The sequence below is a fragment of the Saccostrea echinata genome, unplaced genomic scaffold (genome assembly GCF_033153115.1).
Source record: "Saccostrea echinata isolate AGI-Se365-2 ecotype Australia unplaced genomic scaffold, CSIRO_AGI_Sech_v1 ptg000054l, whole genome shotgun sequence".
In the NCBI taxonomy this organism is placed as follows: domain Eukaryota; kingdom Metazoa; phylum Mollusca; class Bivalvia; order Ostreida; family Ostreidae; genus Saccostrea; species Saccostrea echinata.
In genome coordinates this window covers 4,174,858-4,195,024 of record NW_026889803.1, presented here as the reverse complement: position 1 = coordinate 4,195,024, position 20,167 = coordinate 4,174,858, and the positions used below count along the sequence as shown (strand labels likewise).

At 34.9% G+C, this 20,167-nt stretch overlaps 1 protein-coding gene across 1 annotated transcript; it reads left to right on the top strand.

Moving 5' to 3' along the window:
- Positions 1 to 6,548: 6,548 nt before the first annotated feature.
- On the top strand, positions 6,549 to 15,897 carry LOC133205412 (mRNA (2'-O-methyladenosine-N(6)-)-methyltransferase-like). Its single transcript, XM_061341223.1, has 14 exons — positions 6,549 to 6,616; positions 7,424 to 7,763; positions 8,000 to 8,181; positions 8,749 to 8,903; positions 9,023 to 9,254; positions 9,526 to 9,625; positions 9,810 to 9,972; positions 10,091 to 10,266; positions 10,642 to 10,728; positions 10,847 to 11,031; positions 12,126 to 12,219; positions 12,755 to 12,855; positions 12,962 to 13,036; positions 14,188 to 15,897. The coding sequence occupies exons 2-14, from the start codon at positions 7,431 to 7,433 to the stop codon at positions 14,327 to 14,329; spliced, it is 2,025 nt and encodes a 674-aa protein (XP_061197207.1). The 5' UTR covers positions 6,549 to 6,616; positions 7,424 to 7,430; the 3' UTR covers positions 14,330 to 15,897.
- The last annotated feature ends 4,270 nt before the right edge of the window (positions 15,898 to 20,167 follow it).

Sequence of the window (20,167 nt, the reverse complement as noted above, 5' to 3'; positions counted from 1 at the left end):
AAATTAATTTAATAAATGAATTTTACTTTATTACTTTATGTGTTTCTTAATTTTATGGAAGGTTGGGCATTAAAAGTGAAGTATACTAGGCTAATAAAAACCAATAAAAACTAAATAGGAATGTATTCAAATTTTCCAGCCAAGGTCTAAAAAAAAGTTTGATATAATGAAAACAATGGACTTCCTCGGCAGAGATTCTATTTAGTTTTAGCTCTACAAAATCGGAGACCAGAAGAGCTCATGCATTGATAAGGTAAGGTATTTTTTATCTGTCTGTGTGTCTGTAAAATACATTCTTTCAAAATGCCCTTGATGTACTACTAGGTGGATTCCTGGATATTTAGTTACAACTATGCCTTAAAGACATGACAATGGATGACATGAAGTATATTAGTCACCTTCCTCTGGTTGGTAATATATAAGACCTGACATTTACAAAGATAGAACACCATTATCCATCCTTTCTATTATCTCTGAAGCTCATCAAGGTCTTTTGGAAGCCCAATATGGCATCCCTCTTAATCTTGATGACTAAAATTGTCAAGAGTGCAATCATGATTGCAAGGACTGGACAGTTCATTTCTTGACACAGTTATCCCAGCTGACTATTCATGAAGAGAAGGATTTCACTGTATAATTAAGAGTGTTAAGGACACTCCTCCTGAGTACATCAGATTATATACCAGCTGTACCTGATGTGGTTCCATCCAGTAGAACATGTTGGGTTTAACTGCCCTCCTAGGAATTAAATTCTAGCTGTATCCCTAGCCAATATCTGCTGAGCCTCATATCCCATAATAGCACAGCTTATATACAGTATGGGCTTTGATTTTGGGAGACTTTGTCGAAAGCTTTTGAAAAGTCATGAAGCAATATCGCATCAATCTATCTGTCTCTAATTATTGTTGTCTATCATGTTGCAAGCCAGGTATTGTATTGTTGTATATTGTTATAAGCTGGCATTTACAGGAATGCCCGAATCTGTTGGTGTGCTTCATGCAGAATTATACATGTATATATAGTCTATTCAATTTATCTTTAAGCATCAAGCTAATTGCAACAGAAATTGTTTATTATAATATTAAATACATGTAAACTCTAGAACTCACAAAATACATGTATAAAAAAAAAATGACCAAAATTGGAAAGAGGAAGACATGGGTACATCCATTTTTTGTCCCCAGCTTCCACTGAAACTGGGGGATATTTATATGGGTCTGTCTGTCTGTGTGTAACACTTTTAGGTCACCTGAGTCACTCAGGTGACCTATTGCTATCTGTTTTCGTCTGTCGTCGTCCGTCGTGCGTCGTGTGTTAACATTTGAACATTTTCAGCTTCTTCTCTGAAACCGCTGAACCAATTTCAGCCAATTTTAGCATATGGCATCTATGTGTGAAGGGGAACAAAATTTGTGAATATCATGGTCCCTGCCCCCCTGGGGCCTGAGGGATGGGGCTAAAACCACCAAAATTAATGCAATCTTTAAAAATCTTCTTCTTTACTCCTGGACATCAAGCAGTCAAACTGTTGGCATGATTGTAATAAGCATTGAGCCCTCTACCAAAATTGTGAAATTCATGGCCCCAGGGTCAGGGGTTCTGGTGCTAGGGTGGGGCTATATAGATCATATAGTGAAAGTGCATTATTTCTTTGAAAATGTTCTTCTCTACTCCTGGGTATTATTGAAACAAATTAAATACATAGTTATGTTAAGCAAGAGTGACTCCACCAAAATTGTGAAATTCATAGCCCCAGGGTCAGGGGTTCTGGTGCTAGGGGGAGGGGCGCTATATAGATCATATAGTGAAAGTGCATTATTTCTTTGAAAATCTTCTTCTCTACTCCTTGGTATTGTTGAAACAAATTAAATACATAGTTATGTTAAGCAAGAGTGACTCTACCAAAATTGTGAAATTCATAGCCCCAGGGTCAGGGGTTCTGTTGCTAGGTGGGGAGGGGGGGGCTATGTAGATCATATAGTGAAAGTGCATTATTTCTTTGAAAATCTTCTTCTCTACTCCTTGGTATTGTTGAAACAAATTAAATACATAGTTATGTTAAGCAAGAGTGACTCTACCAAAATTGTGAAATTCATAGCCCCAGGGTCAGGGGTTCTGTTGCTAGGTGGGGAGGGGGGGGCTATGTAGATCATATAGTGAAAGTGCATTATTTCTTTGAAAATCTTCTTCTCTACTCCTTGGTATTGTTGAAACAAATTAAATACATAGTTATGTTAAGCAAGAGTGACTCTACCAAAATTGTGAAATTCATAGCCCCAGGGTCAGGGGTTCTGTTGCTAGGTGGGGAGGGGGGGGGGCTATGTAGATCATATAGTGAAAGTGCATTATTTCTTTGAAAATCTTCTTCTCTACTCCTTGGTATTATTTAAACAAATTAAATACATAATTATGTTAAGCAAGAGTGACTCTACCGAAATTGTGAAATTCATAGCCCCAGGGTCAGGGGTTCTGGTGCTGGGGGGGGGGGGGGGCTATATAGGTCATATAGTGAAAGTGCATTATTTCTTTGAAAATCGTCTTCTCTACTCCTTGGTATTTTTGAAACAAATTAAATACATAGTTATGATAAGCAAGGGTGACTCTACCAAAATTGTGAAATTCATGGCATCAGGGTCAGGGGTTCTGTTGCTAGGGCGGGACTATATAGATCATATAGTGAATGTGCATTATTTCTTTGAAAATCTTCTTCTCTTCTCCTGGGTATTATTGAAACAAATCAAATACATAGTTATGATAAGCGAGGGTGACTCTACCAAAATTGTGAAATTCATGGCCCCAGGGTTAGGGGTTCTGGTGCTAGGTCGGGGCTATACAGATCATATTAAGTGAATGTGCATTATTTCTTTGAAAATCTTCTTCTCTTCTCCTGGGTATTATTGAAACAAATTAAATACATAGTTTTGATATTAGGAAGGGTGACTCTTCCAAAATAGTGATTTTCATGACCCTTGGATCAGGGGTTCTGATGTTGGGGACGGGCTCTATTTATTATATAGTGAAAATGCATTAATGCTTTAAAAATCTTCTTCTCTGCTCCTGGGTATTTTTGAAACAAACTAAGTACATTGTTATGATAAGCAATGATGCCTCTTCCAATATTGTGAAATTCATGGCCCCAGGGACAGGGGTTCTGGTTCTAGGGTGGGGCTATTATAGATCCTATAGTGAAGGTGAATATTTTCTTAGAAAATCTTCTTCTCTGCCCCTGGGTACTATTTAAACAAACTAAATACATTGTTATGATACACAAGGATACCTCTTCCAAAATTGTGAATTTCATGGCCCCAGGGTCAAGGGTTCTAGTGAAAAGGTTTGGGGGGGGGCTTTATTGATTATATAGTAAAAAAGCAAAATTTCTTTGAAAATATTCTTTTCTGCTTCGTGTTAAAAAGCAAAGAAGCTAAGTATATAGTTATGATGAGCAAGAGTGCTTCTTCCAGAGTAGTGAATTGCATGACCCGGGTCAGATGTGCTGGTGTAAGGGTGGGGCTCTTGACAATATAGTGAAAATGCATTAATTCTATTAAATAATCCTGTCTGCTCCTTAGTGTTAAGCAGATAAACATAGTGATTACTTATGATGAGCAAACTTCTGGTCCCAGGGTGAGAGACTCTAGTGTTTCTTGGGGGGGGGGGGGGGCTCTATTGATAATATTGTGAATCTGAAGTAAAAATGCATTATTTCTTTAAAAATTTTCTCTGCACTTGGGCATATCAGAGGCAAAAAGATTAAAAGTTATAATAAGGAAGGGCATTTTTACCAGATTTTGAACATCTGGACCATTTGTTCAAGTGTTCTAGTCCTGGCCAGGGCTCTATTAATTTGTATTCTACTGAGAGGAGTTATTCCCCTTTGCCATTTACTTTTGATAATTAATCACTGTAAACAATGTACTTGAAAGGTTAATAGAATAAGAGAATTAAGCAAGAATTTTTATTGTATAATACAAAAAGTATTTTCATAGTTTTAATGATCAGATAGACTTGTAAGTAATAGATAAATAAAAATGGAACAAAAATAACTTGTCTTATTAAATGTTCATCAAAGACCAAGAGAGGCCAATCAATGTAAGAGATTTGAACAAGAAATTAAAATAGTACAGAAGCACTGATAGGTTTTTAATACACTGTATAGTGATAGTGATAAATGGGGAACAGATTAGAACCTAATTCATAAACTATCAGTGAATACTAGATTAATTATTTTGTTGATCCTGATCACCCTATTTTTCTTGCTTTTGGGCAACAAAGCTTCACCTTTCAGTTCATTTTATACTCTATGGATCCTCTAAATTGTTGTATTATACTCAGGTGACCGTTAAGGCCCTTGGGCCTCTTGTTTTGTTTCCAGACAATATTCTTAAAAAGCATTTGAGTTTTTGCAATGAAATTTTTTATTGAAACTCCCTATGGTCTAAAGAAGATCCCCATTGATTTTGATGTCCAAAGGTCAAGGTCATGGATTTAAATACATTTTGTCTGTGTGTAATATTTTCATTTCCTGATGATCTTAAAAGAACATTGAGCTTTTGAAATGAAATTTTATATAACATCTAACTCCTTATTGCCTATTGAAGACCCCTATTGATTTGAGGTCATAAATTCATATATTTTGTCTGTGATTAACACTTTCATTTCAGGTTGATATCTTAAAAAGACTTTGAGCTTTTGAAATGAAATTTTATATCACAACTCCTTATAGCCTATGGAAGACCCCTATTGATTTTGAGGTCAAAAGGTGTCAAAGGTCAAAGACAGAAATTCATACATTCTGTGTGTATGTAACATGTTCATTTCCCAATGATAACTCAAAAAGCCTTTGAGCTTTTGCAATAAAATTTGATATCACAACTCCCAATGGCTTGCAAAAGGCCGAGCCCCTATTGGTTTTAAAGCTTAAAAGTCAAGGTCAGAAAATTATTCAATCTGTCAGTGTTCAACACTTTGGTTTCCAGATAATACCTTAAAAAAGCCTTTGAGCTTTTGCAATGAAATTTCATATCACAACTCCTTTTGGCCTATGGAAGACCTCTATTGATTATATGGTCAAAAGTCAAGGTCAGAAATTCATACATTGCAAATACAATGTAACAAAAGTCAAGGTCAGAAATTTATACATTGCAAATAACAGTTTCCAGATGATAACTTTAGTTTTCTTTGAGTTTCTTTCAATGAAATTTAATATCTTAATTAACTCCCTATAGCCAGAAAAATGTCACTATTAATTTTGAGATGAAAAGGTCAAGATCAGAACTCTGTAACACTTTCTTTTCCAAACTATATCCTAAAAAGCCTTTGAGATTTTTTGATGAATTTTTATATCACAACTCCCTGTGGTGTTTAAATGGCCCCTATTGATTTTGAGATCAAAGGTCAGGGTAAAAAATTCATGTTTTGCAAAAAGTGGTTTCCAGGTGACAACTTTAGTTTTGTTTGAGCTTTTCCAATGAAGTTTTATATCATGAACTCCTGCTTACTTAAAGAAGATTACTATTGATTTTTTAGTCAAAAGGTCAAAGGTCAAGACTAAAAATCAAACAAATCAAAAACTGATTTTAAGTTCATAATTTTAGTTTTCATTTGAGCCTTTTCTATGAAATTTTTCATCATAACTCCCCATAATGTCTTTAAGAAGAACCTTTTTGATTTTCAGGTCAGAAGTTCATATCTTGCATACAATGCAGGTTCCCCGGTGATAATTAACTCAATCTAGTTCTCTGCGAGGTTTTGCAATGAAATTGTATACCTTTAGTCAATGACTTTATAAAGACTCCGATTGATTTTGAGGTCAAAAGGTCAAAGACTAAGGTCAGAAATTTATATATTGCATGCATAGTTTTCAGATGATAACTTAAGGTCATCAAATTCTTTAACCTAAAAAGGACCCTATACGAGTACACTGTATATTGAGTTACACTGCAAAAGCCGAAAGGTCACAGTTGCTCTTCCTTTTTTTCTTCCTACATCTGCAAATTTTTTTCCCGTTCTTCCACCCTTTTCTTTTTTTCTTAAGCGGAGGACACAAATTCTCTGAAAACTTGATATTGCTATTATTTAACTTAACGGAACTCTTTCGCCGTATACAATGGGTCCTTTTTTTATGGACTGGACTCAGGACGGCCGAGCGTGTGAGGATCGATGAGAAATGGGTCTTACATAATTGATTAAAATGAAATGAATTACTTCTCGTAAAATTTAGTATGTTTTTCAAGAATATTATTGTAGAAAATGAGACGTTGACACGGGTGTTTATGCATGACAAGGAATGACAAATTTTGCTGAGGATTTATATTTTAAATTTGGCGCGTTAATACAACGCAACGTGGCAATAGGAACTCACAAAACGAATAATTCAGATCGTGTTGATTTTATGTACCATTATTTTTCTTTGAATAAAAACAATATATCTAACATAAATTTGAAATAAAGTTTAATTTTATGAATCTTAAATTATATGTTTGAATTATTTAACGTATCGTTTTGTTCTTTTTCAAATCCTTGTAACAGACGTTTTACACAATAATGGCGTCAGGGAAGGCTTCACGCAAATCTTCTCCCACAAATTTGAGTAATATTGCGGACTTTAACTGAAAATGTAATAATATTTTGAGTGCAATACAAAGATTTTGTGTCCAAAATTTGTTTTTCCATATTGTCAACTTTAAATTTGGTTTTATTTAGTAGTTTCCGATCAATTCTCTCGAATCTGCACATTTTGCGCTGTTTGGAAGGATATCATTTTCAATAAGATTCTAAAAGTTGCTTCATGAAATGCATCTGTTAGCGTCCCATCTCTAGGGAATCAAAAATATATGCGACAAATTGCATTAGTTGTTGGAATGAAATCTAACGTTGATTGTTCGCACCTCCTTATTCGTATGATTTAGTGTGTGGAAACAGTGTAGGATAGTCTATATAATTTCATTTGAATTATTGCACTTAGTGTCATGATCTTTGTTTTAATGTAATAAAAGAAATACTGATTTTACGTGTATGAGTAAAATTTACAGATAATCTGAAGTGATGGCATTGAAATAGGTTCTGTCACTCAGAAGCAAAAGAATTTGTGGCATAATGCTTAACTTCCCTATTGTGGACGTAGATGATGAATACTACAGATATGTTGAGTCAATAGTCCTAATCAAGCTAGAAATTCTGATTTCAATTTAAATTATTTTGCTATCTTGAACACAGATATCTCGAAGCTTTTCAAGATTTTAAACTATGGTGAATATCACATTTGGAAATCAATGTGGAAACCCATCATTTTCATAATTTTAATCAATTTGTAATAAATCATAAAAATTAGAGATTTATGCATTTTTTGTGTGTACTTATATATATCAAGTATGTACCTGACAATGTATTAACACTGCCAGTTATTGCAAAAAAAAAATTACAGGTAGAAAATGGATAAAGACAATGTGAAGGTGTCGACCAATGGGGATGGGCCTGGTAAAGAAAGCACTGTTACACCAGTAGAAAAACCAACCCCACAAGGAGACAAAGCCCCAACATCTTTGTCTGTAGACATTCCCAACCATCAAGATATTAAACGCCAAGAGTCCTTGCTACTCTCTCCTCAACCCATGTCACCAGACCCAGTGCATGATCTGCCTGTTGAATTGTTGCAAATGGGATGGAGACGATTCTGGAGCAAGAGAGAGGAGAGACCATATTTCTTTAACAAAAACACAAATGAGTCTTTATGGGAAATGCCTCATTTTCCTGGAATGTCTTCAGTTAGTATATATTTAGACTGCTTTATAATATTGTTTTACTAAATATGTTCTTATGACACTTCCACAAAGACAATAATTTCAAGGTATACAGATAAAAAAAAATCTTCTTAGAACATATTGCTAGAATATTCTCTTGCAAATATTTGCTTTCTTGGTGAAAGCATCACTTGAAAAGATCAGTAAAATTATGGTTAAATTTGAAATCCTAAATTTATGATAAATGAATCTATTTTCAGCCTCAAAACAATTTCCTAACAGATCCTTTGGGTATAGGTGGAGATGGCCCAACCCCTCACCACATGGATGCACGTCTTAGCCGCCCAAGCACTGATATTCCACCAGCACAAGTTGGAGAAAAAAGGCGTGCAAGTATGGAGGGTATTGAAAGTCCCACAAAGAGACCTGCATTTGGCTACAGGTTAGAAGTTTAGTATACGGAGTTACGTATTATTAGAGCTGTTAAAGAAATGGTTCATAATGTTGTTAGTTTTTTTTCCTGATATTAAAATCTCTGGTGAAAGGAAAATTTCCATCAACAAGAGGATTATTTTTTTGATTCACATTATTTTCTCCTGTAAAATATTAGGTTGAAGCAACAAACAATAATCTAAGTATGACCTTATGGCCAGCACCAAGTGATAGAATTAGATTTTGGGAAGGGGTGGGATTCAGGAGTATCTGGGGTTTTGTTAAATTGCAAAAAAGAACAACATGAAAGTAGGATTATCTCTTATTAAAAAAAAAAAAACAAAACAAAGAACCTAGTTGTATCTTTCATATTAGTATAATATTAGATAATGATATATGATTTGGTTGGTCCTTGATTGCCCAGCTTTGTCAGAGGTTTGCAGTCATCATAAAATTCTTCTAGAAAATGCAAGGCTGTTTATCAATATATATGCAAAATATTTTGGTATCACACCTCAATGATTATTAGCTTAAATTATTAACTTATTAATAAAAACTAAATAATTATGCTTTCCAGCCCTTTTTGGAATTTTGATATCCCTACAAATGCAGTCATGTTTGAGAGGGTTCCCTGCTGTTTACCACCTCCCATGCCAGAGGTGGAGAAGTTTAGAGCCCAGCTAGTATACAAACTAAGACAACAGTACCAGGAACTCTGCCATACACGAGAGGGTAACAATTCTAATGAATAAACTTAATATTCCTTAAAAAAGGCTGTCCTCCATGTTTTAAAATCTGAAGTCTCAGACAAATTTTGTTCACTACATGTACAATTATGGTTAAAATTTCAGGAATTGATGCACCAGTGGAGTCCTTTAATCGCTGGCTATTGGAAAGGAAGGTTGTTGATCGAGGGAAGGACCCCATGCTGCCTTCCCAGTGTACCCCAGAAGTTTCTCAATCTATGTACAGGGAGATCATGAATGACATTCCTGTCAAACTGGTCAAGCCCAAGTACACAGGGGATGCACGCAAACAGCTCTTTAAATATGCTGAGTCAGCTAAAAGAATGATTGAAACAAGGTCTGTTGGTGAACTTTAAAAAATGTGGAATTTTTTAAAGAATTACCCCATTCATTATCAGAAAATGGTTTCATATTTTCAGAAAATGGTTTGATATTTGAAGATTCAACTTTTAATATCCAAATTATTAAAAGAAAAATTCATTGATTTGAAAGATTTAACATAGTTATTCATTTATTGTGATATGGTGATTAAAAGAAAGTTTTATACATGTATATGCATGTGAAAACCTCCAAAGAATCATTTCTATATAAAAAGTGCAAAATTTCAGGAGTGCATCCTCTGATAGCAGGAAGATTGTGAAATGGAATGTAGAGGAGACATTTACATGGCTGAGGAAACAAGGGGCTGCTTCATATGAAGACTACTTGGTTAGGGCAATATCATAACTAAATAGAAACAGAATATTTATGTTCTTACAATGACAAACTGTAGCCAATGCTGGAGTAGTTTATGATAATACTGCATGTTTACATTTTTGAAAAACTTGCATTTGCAAGTGAGTGTTCTATGTATTTAGGGAAATATTCAAAACTTTATTAAAATGTTCTGCAGGAAAGGCTGGCTCACTTAAAGAGGCAGTGTCAGCCTCACCTGACAGAGACTGCTAAGTCTTCTGTAGAAGGAATCTGTTGTAAGATGTACAATATGTCTTGTGAGAGTGTCCGCAAACTCCATGAGTTCCATTGGCAGCTACTGAAGGAGCATGGAATCAAGGGTAGGTTGTTAATGATATAGGCACTGTATGTTCAAATGATAATGTCACAAATTCTTGAAGGAGAAAATAAATCATTTCATTCAAGTACTTGACAAGATTATGTTTTCTTGTTTCATAGAACCAGCCAAATTCCCTGATCCCATCAATCCCAGAAAAGTGTTGTGTTACCCAATCCAAATGTGTGTTCCCTGTCCCAGGCTATCAACTGTAGAACTCATGCAGGACAAAGAAACCCACACACTAAAATGGAATGGAGAAATACTCAAACTCAACAGCTCACATTTCTGTAAACTGGTAGGTTTCATTAATAAAATAGACATGTCAAGAGAATGTGATATGTGTAACAGAAATTTTATACAGTAGAGAAAGATTGGAACTTTATGCCAATATTTCTGTTGCCTGCAAGGGCAGACACATCAGTATCAAGTTGTCACACTGACAAAAATAACAAGGACACATGATTGCTAGTTATTAAGGCTGCATTACCTTTACATATACATGTATTGTAGACCTACAGCATCAGTGTGATATAACTTCTTCAGTTCTTTTTGTTTTGGGTTTGACTTTTATCATGAATACGTGAAAGGTTTTCATTGCTTGCATCTCATGCATATGTGTAAGGTTTTCATTGCTTGCAACATTTTCTTAATATAAAGTCACATATTTCAGGAGCAATTGTACAAATTAAATTGTCGAGATGATCCCAGATTTGACCATTTTCTTGGACGTGTCTGGTGTTTACTACGCAGATATCATGTAAGTTGTCAAAATTTTACACAACTAAATAAATTAAAATTGAAATACAAGATATTCTTCCAGATTCTAATATAACCAATCAAATTGTTTCTATATGAGATATATTGTGTACTTCCAGACATTATTTGGCCTTGGTCCAAATGAAGGGTTTGGATTGCAGGGAGCTTTATCAGTCTCAGTATTTGAGTGTCTTCATCGAGTTTTTGGAGTGACTTTTGAATGTTTTGCCTCTCCACTGAATTGTTATTTCAAGCAATATTGCTCAGCATTTGAAGATACTGATGGTTATTTTGGATCCCGTGGGTACGCATGCACTCATTTTTGAACAAAGTGAAAATCAGGACAGTGCATCTATTGCATTCATAATTTATTTTATGAGGAATGATCAAAAAGTTCGCGAACTATCTCTATAAAACCACAATTCAGATCAGAATGAAATTTGGCACACATATATGTAGTCATACAAATGCTTTATAAATAGCACGTTATGTGATTTTTGCTCCATGTTTGTGACTTCACAATGTGAAAATGACGTCTATATGTAGATGACTTGTGACAAAAAAAAATGGTTGACTCAGTCGTATTTGAGCAACACACAGCTGTAAAGTCTTTCTTATATCTTGGAAATTCCTTTGCAGTAACATATAATAATTTATACAAGGTGTTTATGAAGACAAAAGACTTGCCAGAAATTCAATCATTAATTGGATTGATTGTTTTAGTGAAGGAAGGGAGATGTTTAAAAATGATGTTTTTTTTCTATTGCCCAGTGAAAGCAAGCTGGGGAAGAGATGTGTCCTTAGCTGCACAATTTGTTATGAAAGATCGCCAAGTTACAGTTAGAAAAATAGTTAAATATCTTAACAATAATATTAATTGTTAAATCCCTGAAATATTGTTTACTTTAGGCTTTAAACATATCAGATATGATAAAAAGAAGGCGCCCATGTTTAATCCACATTGGATAAACGACGCTTCGAAGACCGAGGACATGGGTTTTGATGGTCACCATGCTCATTCTGGGAAAGGATATCCTTATCCACCCATCCTATTGCCAAGATTAAGCCATTTCCGACAAATGGACTGTTCTTGTTATAAAAAATAACTTTAATGGTAAGAAATATAAGACTCGAAAAAATCTTTGACCGCCTGGATCACATGATTCGTGCTTGGGCAGAACGGTGGCAGATGTGCAATAAAATCGGAGAGGACTACTTTAAAAAGTAATGAACACTGAAACCTTATTTTATTTCTTTTATGGAAGCAATTCAATTAGTTCGCGAACTTTTTGATCACCCCTCGTACTAATATCTTCATTTGATATTCATTTTATATCATATACAAAAATGATATCCAAACACTTGCCTCTGTCTTTTACATGTTTACAACTTTTGTAGACCTATTCTTAAATTCAGACCCGTTAGTGGGTCATTTGAGGCCAATCCACCATTCAGTGAAGAACTCATGGAAACCATGGTTGACCATTTCGAGGTAAATTAATGGAAGCAAGTTCATATAAAGAATATTTTACATGTATATTCCTTGTGACAAGACCTTCCCTTGAGTACCAACAATTTTGACCTTGACATTGAAGTTTGACTAACTTGTGAAAAACTTTATCCTTGGCTATAGCTTTTGAATGATTGGAGCTAGAGCTTTCATATTTCACATGAATTTTCCTTGTGACAAGACCTTCCCTTAGGTATCAACAATTTTGACTTTTTTACCTTGACCTTGGAGTTTGACTTACTTTTGAGAAACTTGAACCTTGGCAATGAACTGCCATACCGGAACATCAGTGTTTCACAAACACATCTTGTCTTTTATTCATATTGTAAAGAAATTGTTCTTAACTCAAATTATAATGGTATTGGTTGTGTTATGCCAAATGTGATCATCAACCAAACAACATAGTATTTCAGAATACCAAATATATGTATATTACAGTTTTTCAAATATATTTTGATGGCATTCCAGTGTTGATAATGTCAGCTGCATTAATGTCCCCTTATTTTCTTTAACACAGAATTTGCTAAAGGAATCTAAAGAACCTCTGTCATTTTGTGTGTTTATCCCAGAGTGGAGGGACCCACCAACAGAGGCTCTCATTAGACTGGAATCCAGCAGGTACGTATAATTATTTTGAATTTTTTATCAAGGTTCTTACGAATGAAGAAAGTATTCAGTTAGGAAGTACTGTAGGAGTTATTTTCCATTGTATATGTTCTTTCAGATTTAAAAGGAAGTCTGTTGTGTTGCCACCCTATGAACATGAGTATCGGAGTGGTTTTCAGCATTTTTGTCCAAAGTAAGTCATAGCCTTAATAATAATTGTTTAACATCTTGTTTTCAGGTCACCTGAGTCACTCAAACAATCTATTGTTGTCTGTTTTTGTCCGTCTTCATGCATCTTCCGTCTAGCATTGTCTGTTAACATTTGAACATTGTCAACTTTTCTTTTGAACTGCTGAAACAATTTTAACTAATTTTGGTATATAGCATCTTTTGGCAAAGGGGAACAAAAACTAGTGCTAATTGTAATGGGAACCGTTACAGATGTTCCCCAAACACTCCCCCACTACCTTATGGGCCTCATTCCCTACAAGCTTCATTAAATTAGGCAATTCTTTTGTGTAATAAATCTACACTTTATTTTCAGAAGTATTTAATCCAAAAACAATGCCAGTATATATAGTCTTTTGAGTATTAGCCAGTCAGCTTTCAGAGCACGGACATACCTATGTTTTCTAGGTATTTCACGTCATCCTCGTAAAGAGACTCACAATTAATACCTATGTAAGAAATCTCAAACATTTTCATTGAAAACTATGAGAGATACAGCTATATAAATGTTAGCCAATCAGAATCCAGCATACATGCATGCATGTTCTTTCATTCAGTTTTGATGGTAGCACAATGTAGGAGCCCATTATACCTGAAAACTAATAAAGTTACAGCCATTTGAAGTAGAGCTGAAACAAATACCAAAAATCAATATTCGAATATTTGGGACTACTATTCAATTCATATTTGAATATTCGTCAATGTTGTATATAAAGTATATCTTTCTAAAATGTTATAATACCTATACCATATGCAGACTAAAGGAAATTTGTATTCGTATGTAATGATAAAATTGATGCCGATATAATTGCTTGACGTTAAACTGTCCATTGTTAAAGCAATATGAGGTGCATTTGAGATAATTTTATTTTGCTGTTAAAATGTGCTTTTATGTTAAATCTGTATGTAATTTAAACCTTTATGATCAAGTAGACTAAAATAGGTGTTATTTTTTTCGGAAGAAGTATTTCTGTACATGGGAATGTATAGTATTGTATAAAAAAATCAATATTGTACAGGATGACAATAATGTAATTTTATGAATTTTCTCTGAAATCATTATACACGTAGTAGTATATATATATTTAAAAATTACGGGGTTTTCCTATTTTTCAGAGATGAGATGAATGTGAAATCTCTCCATGGAACACTTGTGGTATTTCTACAAAATGATGCTGGATTTCAACGCTGGAATCCTACACCAGAGAAAATTAAAGAACTTTTACTGGCCGCAAAACCAAAAGACACTGTAGTTTGATGTGTTTTCACAAAAACTTAAAAGTGTGCAAGAAGTAGGAAATCCTACACAATCAGATTACTGAGAAGTAGCTTGTGAACACAGTAAATCGTTTCTATTGTTATCATTAAGGTTCTGAAATGTTGTGTTTTTTCTTGTTAAGAATATTCTGGATAATTTCAAGCAGCTTTTCTGACATTGATGACTTGGTGCATTTGGCCATAAGTCTGAAGGATCCGTGTGAGACAAAGGCAGCAGTATTCATGTGGAGACAATGGAGGGGGGCACCTGCTGGTGAATGTTGTGTCCTTGCCTCATTACCCACACCATAGAAATGAACAAAGACTGCATTTGACTTCGTCATTTAATTTATACACTTTTTCATTGTTAAATATGACTTTTTCAAACAGTTTCAGAAGGCATTTGAGTAGAAAACACCCTGTTTCAACAAAATCAAGTTCTTGCCATAACTTTGTAATGAAGAATTCATTGGAAGCTAATGATACATTTAACCTTATAATTTTAAAGCAGATATTGTAAAAAGTTCTTACATTTAATATCAAATAGGTTGCCTATTATTAAGGGTTTTTACATTACACTTTATGTATGCTGATCAGGGTCAGTTTGTAAAGATAAACATGTCAGGAGTTACAATGGAAAAAAATATTGTCTTGGCCATAACTGTAATACAAGAATTTTAGAAGTTCAATTGGCATAATTTAATCATTGAAATAGGCCACAGTTATAGATACCTGGAGTTGCATGAATATATGCTATACAGTGTAGTTTAGATTTGCACCAGTTGCACATGCCCATTAGTGATGTAAGTTCATTAGGACCACTGTACTTTATACTATACCAGTAGTTAAAAAACATGTACATATACATGGATTTGTTTCTATGGTGTATTGTACATATATTACATTTGCATGTTATTGTCTGAAATCCACTTGTGAAATGGAGGATTTATTGAAATGATCTCTGTTTATATTTATGAATATGTTGTTGTTTACACATGTATCACTGATGTATATTTCTGTCAATCATAATTTATTGTCATCATCTGTAGCACTTCTTTCCTGTACAGGTATTATTTTTAATACATGCCCTGACACTTAAATTTAGTTTTATATTCTTTTTACCTGTTTTAAATTTGTCATATTTTAAAAGTGCATGTACATGTATTTAGAAAATATGAAATATTTAATCGTTAATTTTTTTTTATATGAAAATATATTATTTAGTTTTATTATAATTGATGTGCCCTAGTATTTAATTACAGGTATGTTAAGAATTCTATAGTTTGTCTGTTAAGATAAACTGTTCTTTATTTGTGTACAATTGGTGTATTAGAAATATTAGAATTCAAAGTGCTTCTCTATTATTTGCACTGCATGGGACTTTGGCAATCTGTTACTATTGTTTTTCAAAGTTTATCTGTTCATAAGTTGTTTAACATGGTCAATTTAAATAGCTACATGTATCATGGTCGGCCTTTTCAGTGTCTAGAGTACACATACTTTTCTGTAAAGTAAATACAATAATCTCTGCAAATTTCATTGTACTTAATAAACTAGTGTATGTTAAAATTGTTTTGTTGTTGTGCTTATAAAATGAACCAATTATACAACTGCAGCAAGTGTTAATGTCATAGTCAATTACCATGTTGTTCCCATTTTTACATGTAAAATGAACGTATCTTCAAAAGAATTGAAAGGTCATGTCTTGCTAATTAAGTTCCTATGGGCCTGATGTACATGTACTATTTACATGTGCTTTTTAGCTCACCTCGACGAAGTCGAGATGAGCTTATGCTATACCCCCGGCGTTGGCGTCGGCGTTAGCGTCGGCGTCCCGGTTAAAGTTTTAGGAGCAAGTCCCATTCCCAAGTTACTATAAGCCCTACCTGGACCAAACTTGCATGGATGATGCATCTAGAATGGACACTGCCACACTTGCTTCGGATGCTGGATCTGACTTAGATTTTCCAGATGAGTGACCAGGTTAAAGTTTTTGGAGCAGGTCCATTCCCAAGGAACTATACGCCCCACCTGAACCAAACTTGTATGGATGAGGCATCTAGGGATGGACACTACCACACTTGCTTCTGATGCTGGATCTGACCTAGATTTTCCAGATGAGTGACCAGGTTAAAGTTTTTGGAGCAGATCCATTCCCAAGGAACTATACGCCCTACCTGGACCAAACTTGCATGGATGATGCATCTAGGGATGGACACTACCACACTTGCTTCTGATGCTGGATCTGACCTAGATTTTCCAGATGAGTGACCAGGTTAAAGTTTTTGGAGCAGGTCCATTCCCAAGTAACTATAAGCCCTACCTGGACCAAACTTGCATGGATGATGCATCTATTGATGAACACTACCACACTTGCTTCGGATGCTGGATCTGACCTAGATTTTCCAGATGAGTGACCAGGTTAAAGTTTTTGGAGCAGGTCCATTCCCAAGTAACTATACGCCCTACCTGGACCAAACTTGCATGGATGATGCATCTAGGGATGGACACTACCACACTTGCTTCGGATGCTGAATCTGACCTAGATTTTCCAGATGAGTGACCAGGTTAAAGTTTTTGGAGCAGATCCATTCCCAAGTAACTATAAGCCCTACCTGGACCAAACTTGCATGGATGATGCATCTAGGGATGGACACTACCACACTTGCTTCGGATGCTGAATCTAATCTAGATTTTCCAGATGAGTGACCAGGTTAAAGTTTTTGGAGCAGGTCCATTCCCAAGTAACTATAGGCCCTACCTGAACCAAATTTGCATGGATGATGCATCTAGGGATGGACACTACCACACTTGCTTCGGATGCTGAATCTGACCTAGATTTTCCAGATGAGTGACCAGGTTAAAGTTTTTGGAGCAGATCCATTCCCAAGTAACTATAAGCCCTACCTGAACCAAACTTGCATGGATGATGCATATAGGGATGGACACTACCACACTTGCTTCGGATGCTGGATCTGACCTAGATTTTTCCAGATGAGTGACCAGGTTAAAGTTTTTGGAGCAGGTCCATTCCCAAGTAACTATAAGCCCTACCTGGACCAAACTTGCATGGATGATGCATCTAGGGATGGACACTACCACACTTGCTTCAGATGCTGAATCTAACCTAGATTTTCCAGATGAGTGACCAGGTTAAAGTTTTTGGAGCAGGTCCATTCCCAAGTAACTATACGCCCTACCTGAACCAAACTTGCATGGATGATGCATCTAGGGATGGACACTACCACACTTGCTTCGGATGCTGAATCTGACCTAGATTTTCCAGATGAGTGACCAGGTTAAAGTTTTTGGAGCAGATCCTTTCCCAAGTAACTATAAGCCCTACCTGAACCAAACTTGCATGGATGATGCATATAGGGATGGACACTACCACACTTGCTTCGGATGCTGGATCTGACCTAGATTTTCCAGATGAGTGACCAGGTTAAAGTTTTTGGAGCAGGTCCATTCCCAAGTAATTATACGCCCTACCTGGACCAAACTTGCATGGATGATGCATCTAGGGATGAACACTACACACTTGCTTCGGATGCTGAATCTGACCTAGATTTTCCAGATGAGTGACCAGGTTAAAGTTTTTTGAGCAGATCTATTTCCAAGTAATTATAAGTCCTTCTTAAACCAAACTTGTATAGATATTGATCTTGGGGTGTACACTAACTAGAAAAAATATGATGTGAGATTTGCCTTACTTATAGATAACCTTCGTCGAGGTGAGCTTCGTAATCTTTGATTACCTATGTTTAAGGTATTTCCATCCTCCTCTGGTGTCATAGGTTACACAATAGAAAAATATGCTTCTCAATAGGTGAAATGGAAAATATTCTTGAGTAAAAAATATTCAAATGTATATTTTCTTTTTTAATCGATTATATTCTATTTCTAAAAAGGTTGCTCCTCATGTATTTTCTTTATTGTACTTCTGATGTAAAATATTTTTCCCGATACATGTATTCATAATTCAAATATATTTATAAAGTAGCAATTATATCGGAATTTTCAGCATCAGAATTATGTATTTGAACCAGTTTTTACATAATTTTTGTAATACTGCTTACTAAAAATGTACATTTTTTTTATGCTGACATATACTTCTTTTTATTTATATGTCTCACCAGGGACCTATATACTAACTATATACTAACTTAGTATATTGGTCCCTGGTCTCACCCCGAAAATAATTGGTAACCTACAAATGTATACATTTTTTGTAATAATTAGTTAATTTAAACTATATTCTGTGAAGATAAATGCAGTTTTTCTACTTTGAACCATTAAAATTGTGAGGGTGGAAATACTTCAAATGAATAAATCTATTGCGAACATCAATTCATTTTTACATTCTATATTTTTTATGCTGTTGAATTATGACTCTGTTTGATGATTTCAATGGGCTTGGGTCTGAATTCAACACCGTTGGTCTCAGTATTTCAACGTTGAAATATGACCCCCGGGTCAGTTTTCAACCGGGGTCGGCAAAGCTTTTTGAAAAAAGCAACTGTGTTTCGATTCCTGAGGGCCGAATTGTTTCTGGTTCGAATCGATAGGTTATGAGTATTGGAGCGCCCTCTAATGTTCATTCTGCAGTGCACAATAAAGTGGAAGGTGGACCAGAATAATGTGAAATGGATCAAAATGTAAGTGTACCATTATAATCACTATATGTTAAACGATGCGACCGTTACGGTGGAGGGCAGAAGATTCTAGATTCTATGTTCAGGGGATGTTTCGCGCTAATACATGGTTCGGTTCTATTCTGTTTCGCCTTCGGATGGTTCGAGCGTGGCTCGAGCCACGATGTATACATGTAAATCTCGGTCCTACTAATTAACTAAGCAGAGAACCCTAGAGAACTCGAGGTTTATTCGGTGAATTCAAAAATTTTTTATGCATAATTGAGTTGATTTTTACTTTATATATCTTATTCTGTCTATAAAATGAATAACACGGTTATTTTAGGAATGTTTTCCCTCGAAAACCAAAATGGTGAAATATTTTATGTCATCCCGATCCCGATTGAATTTCAAAAACTAATATTTTATAAATGTTTTTCAAAATATTTTTTATTTAATATAATTTTTTTTTTCAAAGTTATGTCGATGCACAAATCCTTTGCACTTTCTCATTTAATCAGAATTTGATGAAACTTTCATCAGACTGTTCATTTTTACCTAATTTCAACTCAAAACTTTAAAAATATGTAGTAACTAAACATTTCAACTGTCGATATTTGTGCAGCAGTACCATCAATCATTTGAATATTCTGCGTATAATTATACCTTGTTTCTGTTAAATTAAAAAGGGTATGCCCTTGTGCGGAATGTGTTTTGTTGATATGCTTTATAACGAGAGTAGTAAAGAATGACTTCATAATGTGATGTCATAATATGTACTGGTTATAACCAGTTCAGTGAAAATGAGTGTTTTAAATTGGAAACTTTATTATGTGTCAGTATGTGAGATCGTACATTTGCAACAACAAAAAAATCCCTATACCGACCTTGATTTTTTTGTTACAGGAAACAAAGTTGAAATTTTTTTGGCCTTAATTCTTTGAAAAAAATTTTCTCTACTACTTGGTATTTAGGAGATAAACTAAGTGCGTAGTTGTGATGAGCAAGGGTATTTTTATTAGATTTTTGAAATTCTGGACCACTTGGTCAAACGTTCTGATGCTGGACAGGGCTCTATTTTGTATTCTACTGAGATTATTACCATTTGCTATTTAATGACCTATGATAATTTAAAATTACTAAATAATGTAATTGAAAGGTCAGTTGAATACTAATGTGGCGGTCAGACGGGTTCGATCGCCGGT

Bases quoted from the DNA above. Each gene is read 5' to 3' on its own strand.
- LOC133205412 (XM_061341223.1), top strand. From the start codon at position 7,431: ATGGATAAAGACAATGTGAAGGTGTCGACCAATGGGGATGGGCCTGGT. The intron at 8,182-8,748 runs GTTAGAAGTTTA...TATGCTTTCCAG, and splicing joins AGACCTGCATTTGGCTACAG to CCCTTTTTGGAATTTTGATA. The intron at 9,626-9,809 runs GTTAGGGCAATA...AATGTTCTGCAG, and splicing joins CTTCATATGAAGACTACTTG to GAAAGGCTGGCTCACTTAAA.